Raw genomic sequence first — 5,395 nt, 5'->3', positions numbered from 1 at the left:
TTCCTTTTTAATGGACATGACAATATTAAGATTACATGTTATAGTCAAGGGGATTGCCATTAAGTTTGTCGCAATGTTGTTATGTTATTGAGGCCCCAGACATTCTCATGAAGAGAGATTGTTACTATGTAAGGAAGCTTTTGCTAAGGCAAATGCTATGTGACATTGTGGGAATCAGGTCAAGATATTGGGACTGATTTACAAAAATCACACTTTCAAATCAATTTTCATGCAAGTGTTAGACGTAAATTGAGAATAAAAGTAAATCAGTACAAAACATATGGGCAGTATACAATGTTTTGTGTATATAGGCTGAAAAAAATGAAGTGCCTTTTCTACTTAAGAAACTGTGGAAATATGTGCACATAAATATACATATGCCCACAGCAGTGGTTGTATGCGATCTGGATAGACCTGAATAGATAGGAAGGATTGATAGTTGTATACATGTAAAAATTTTGATTTGGGAATCATGCATGTATTACCTAGTTACAAAATGAATGTTTAAAAACATGCTTTCATGAGAACTTGCATGGGCTTTCGTTTTTTTCTTTATCTTGAATGAAATTATTCTTCTACAAACTAGATATCATTAATTTAGTTTTAAGAAGAAATGATATGTGATGTTAAGTGAGATATTTTCTGTGACTTAAATATAATTGAAAAATGGGTTTATAGTCATGATTTACCCAATAAGTTTTGTATATTTGAACCTACACACCTATATTAAAGGCCATTTTTTTACATGATTGCGTCCAGTTTGATAACAAACTGAATGCTTGAGGAGGAATGCTTTTCCTGGATTATAAATTCTTGAATAAAGAAACTATTCATTTTATTCACCTATGGAGGCCAAGATTTAAAGCACAGTAATACACGTAGTATGCCCAAGTCCCTTTTTAACATTTCCAATCTCTGTAGCAAGCACATTTTGAGATATAAGAAATTAAGAATTATATCAAATTTGACTAAAGAAAATAACACAACCTTTTCAGTGTTTTGAAAAAGAATACTGTTATACCTGTGTTTTATTATAAATAACCAGGTTCTGTCATATTTTATCTTCTTGCCAGCAAATGAAGGACATTGTTTCATAAAGCTTCTAAAATGTACATGAATATTTAATTAAATCATATCTCCTTGAGAAAATAAAGTTCATTCGCATTTATAGCATACCATTGTGAGGAGTACGTAATTGTCAGAAGACCAGGGTAGCCAGTACCGATTGCTTATGGAACGAAACTCCTCAATTTTTAAAACTTTTTTTTTAAAAAATAAACATACAATCATAGGTGTTCATTTACTTTAAAAATCCTAAAGATGAAGAAAATTATTGTCTATATATTTAAGTCCTTGTATAAATTACAAAACTCAAGTTTATGTTACAGAGTCCCTTCCCCATAGGAAGCATAAAGCACTTTTGTGGTACCTTTCACCAGTAAATCACATTGAATTTGATAAACAAAATAAAAGTTGATATTGCATCTGTAAGCCCCAAGAGAACATTCTTCTAAGCTGTCTCTCATGGTTAATGAGCTTAAAAAGTCATTCAATTGCCATGATTTAACTCAGTATCAAATAAAGATATATGAAAGAAATACATATATTGACTTCAGTAGAAATCTGAAATATCAGTGAACTGCAGACTCTTCTTGCTTCAGGTCAACAAACACCCTTTGGAAGACAACCAAGAGTAGTTAAGACCAGGACAACAAAATAAAATTATAACAATAATAATAACAATAAAATAACAATAATAAAATAAAAAATAACAACAACCAACAATGAGGTAAACTCCCCTTAAAAAAGGCAATATGTGTTGCCTGGACTGTCAGGAGAGAGTTCGATTGTACCTGACACCCAAATGTTTTTCCAACCAGAGTTCAGCCAATTGCATCGTTGAAGCAAACGTACTTGCCTTGGATCCTAAGCACATCTTATATTGCTTAGGGTCCAAGTTAGGGTCACAATGAACTGGATGGAAAATATGCACCACTCCTATTTCTTGACTTCGGAAGGGTCGTAGGCCAGATAGAATAACTTTATTATAGAGATCTACATCTTCTAGTCCCCAGCCTTGTATTGAGGTATCAAATCCACCTGCATCAAGAAGATCACTTTTATAAATACAGGTAATTCCATATCCATAGTCTCTCCAGAATCCAGTCTTCTTTGAAAAAACAAAGTCATCATCAGTAGGAGGGTTTCCCCCATTAGTTACCTTTGGGTCATACTGGCTAAAGATGATGGGGTAGTATACCTGTTGACCCTGAATTGTATTATCTCTACATCGCTGGAGAAAATCTCCTCGGAAGATCAAGTCAACATCACAGAAAAGCAGCAAAGTATCATTGTCAAACTGGGAAGAAGCCATTTCAAGACCAAGACCTCTGGAAAACTCTCCCTTCATAGGGATCAGGGACATATCTGCTTTAGGGTACTTGCTCTGATATTCTTTTATCAACTCAATATGTCTGTTGGAATCTTGACCAGATTCCCCACTGAAAAGGATAATGACCAACTTTACATTCTGCTTCGGGATAAGACAAGTATTTTCAAAGTTCTCCATGAATCTCAAGAAAATGTCATACCTTCCAATGAGAGGAACAAGAATGTGTATTTTCTTTTCACTGTGCCCCCCCATTTCTTTGGCACCTTGAAAAGAAGTTAGCATCTTTAAGGAATTAGATATAAAGGAGAATGACTGAGTGTCACTGTTAATACTCTCCACCAGACTGTTGACATCTAGCTCTTCAGTTTCTTTGAAGAAAGGCTTGCTGAATAACTGCTGAAGATATGCATGGCGTCTCACTGGCACAGTCAGTTTTCTTCCTTTGTGTCTTTTGTATAAGAGGAGTAAATCCAAAATGTACTCCACCCCATGCATGGGGTCAACCCTGCGGTAGCCATATTGAATTTCCTTGAAGTCAATGAGACGTCCTCTACTCTTGGCATTCTCATTGATCATTTCCATCACCTGTAGGACAGTGTCATCCAGTGCTGTTTTAAGGATGCTGTTGATGCTCTGCCGAGGAGGGTGGTTTTCAGATGCTGAGTAAAGGAGTTTCCCTGTCAGGAATTCCCATTCTATCACTTCATCTCTCTCTCGAGGCTGGAAGTGATTGAAAGATGGCATTACTCCCAGCTGCTGGTCTTCTTTGCTTACTTCACTGTTACTGAGCTTGCTCATCAGAGCACTCTCTCGGTGGAGCTGGATGGTGCGGTAGCGAAGTTCAGAAATTTTGCGGCTGAGCATGTAATTATGAAGCCTGTATTGGTAGGCAGGCCTTTTGTTAGGATGAAGTGTTATGGCTGCATGGATTTTACTGTTATGAAGGTCTTGGATATAACCCTTCCGATTGTGTTCATAATTTTCATGAAATAATTGCTGCATCTGAAAAGTAAGAGAAAATCAGGGTATTAGAATAAACTTAAAAAATAAAAAAACAATAAACTAAAACACTTACATTAAAAGAGTTAATAAAGTTAGATGGCATTTGAGAATGAAAATTAAGTGTAAAAGGTATTTTGCATAAAAATAAAAATAAAAGCAATGTATCGATTAAAATAAATGAAATACTGCTACTTATAACACAAATGAATCCCACAAAAAAGTAATAGAATCCAATACAAAATAATATATTTTGATTGATTCTAGTTTTTTTAAATTCATGAACAGGTAAAGGTACCTGTGTTTTCAGCTGTTAACTAGTGCTTAAAAATTCTATTTGATGATCTAGGTCGTGCTTATGCATGTGCATTTAGCTGGTGAACATTCATTGGATTTTTCCCTGAAGACATGTTTGTTATATTCCAATTAATAAGATATGTTTTAAAAGTATTTATACATATATATGAATATATGTATATATCCATATATATATGTAGAATTAGTTAGGGACTTTTGATTTATATACATGTGAATGTGGATAAGGAGGTAAAACAAGCGAGGAGATATTGAATAGCTTTCCTGAGAAGGTGATCTAAAAGCAGTAAAGCCAGTACCTTGGCAGAGTCTTTAACTTTGGTATTTTTTTTAAAGATTTATTTATCTATGCATACAGAATTGGGGTATATGCCAGAGATGTGGGGAGTAAGTGAATTCACTAGAGACAGAGTGGGGAGCAGAACAGACAAATGTACTGAATTACACTGCTAAGGGGAGCAGTGGGTGGGTCAGGAGAGGTCTGCCTCGCCATGTGGGTCACCTCCCTGGCCAGGGGTCAAACTCATGCTGCATTGGCTGTCATAGCTGTATAGTGTTGTGTTTAAACCCATTGTGACACCAGAAAGGATCCTAACTTTGGTATTTTATCAAATTAACTTCATTCATGACTTTGAAGAATACAACAGTAGATATTTTGAGAAGCATTTTGGACTTGTTTCAAGATGCAGTTGTTCAGTTGCATCCAATATATTGAAACCCATGTTAACTTTTACTTGAAACATTGATTGATGTTAAATTAAATGCATAATTGCATTCAGCACTTATAGCTCCATTTTGTAGTAGTATCTTTTTGTCTGAAAATTACTTAATATTTTACTTTAGGTAATTTCCATCCACTTTCCTTTGTATGCAAGAAGCTAAAAAACATTTCTAATTGTGTATAGACTACTAATTATACCACCTTGGCTCGCTGAAACTATTTTTTCCTAAGGCATGTCTTACATTATTAACAAGAGGAAACATGCTAAATCAAAATAGGACACATTGTGTAGAGACAAATGTTAAACTGCAGACTTTCATGATATTGAAGTGACTAGCACTTCACAATTTGATAAAGGTAATATTTTGTTGAGAATAAATAATATCTTTGTATTGAAAATTTTTTTTAAAGATTTATTTATTTATTCATACAGAACTGGGGTACAGGCCAGAGATGTGCAGGGTGAAAGGATTCACCAGGAACAGAGTGAGGAGCAGAACAGGCAGATGGATGAAGTACACTGCCGAGGGGAGCAGTGCGCGGGTCAGGAGAGGTCTGCCACACCATGTGGTCACCTTCCGGGGCAGGCAGGGATCGAACTTTTGGGGAAGTAGCTTTAGCTTCTTAGTGCTGTGCTTTAACCCACTGCACCACCAGGGAGGGCCTGTATTGAAATTTTTCACTGACATTACTCATATAATTAAAATCTAAACAGTCTATTTGGTGCTGATAGTTTTGTTGTATTCCTTTGCAGAAATTTTACAACCCACAAAGACAAATGTGCTATTCAAAATGACACAATGATATATTTTCCAGGTAGTAGTCATAAGGACATCTTGAATTTGTCATAATTTTCATTAAGAAGCATAGGATATACTCAAATGTTCTACTTGTATATATAGAGAAATCTGGCATATGTATGTGTGTGTGTATATATATATATATATATATATATATATATATATATA

The 5,395-nt window shown here is 34.9% G+C and overlaps 1 protein-coding gene across 1 annotated transcript in view; it reads right to left on the bottom strand.

Moving 5' to 3' along the window:
* Positions 1 to 1,040: 1,040 nt before the first annotated feature.
* CHSY3 (chondroitin sulfate synthase 3) overlaps positions 1,041 to 5,395 on the bottom strand; it is a 220,096-nt gene continuing 215,741 nt past the window's right edge. Inside the window, exon 3 of the mRNA XM_004686685.2 lies at positions 1,041 to 3,394. Coding sequence (XP_004686742.1) covers positions 1,832 to 3,394 — 1,563 coding nt within the window. The 3' untranslated portion in view covers positions 1,041 to 1,831. The remainder of the gene's footprint in view (positions 3,395 to 5,395) is intronic.

This window comes from Condylura cristata, unplaced genomic scaffold (assembly GCF_000260355.1).
Source record: "Condylura cristata isolate star-nosed mole 26May11 unplaced genomic scaffold, ConCri1.0 scaffold00021, whole genome shotgun sequence".
NCBI lineage: Eukaryota > Metazoa > Chordata > Mammalia > Eulipotyphla > Talpidae > Condylura > Condylura cristata.
Note: the sequence above shows the minus strand (reverse complement) of the source record. Positions and strands in the feature narration are given on the sequence as shown.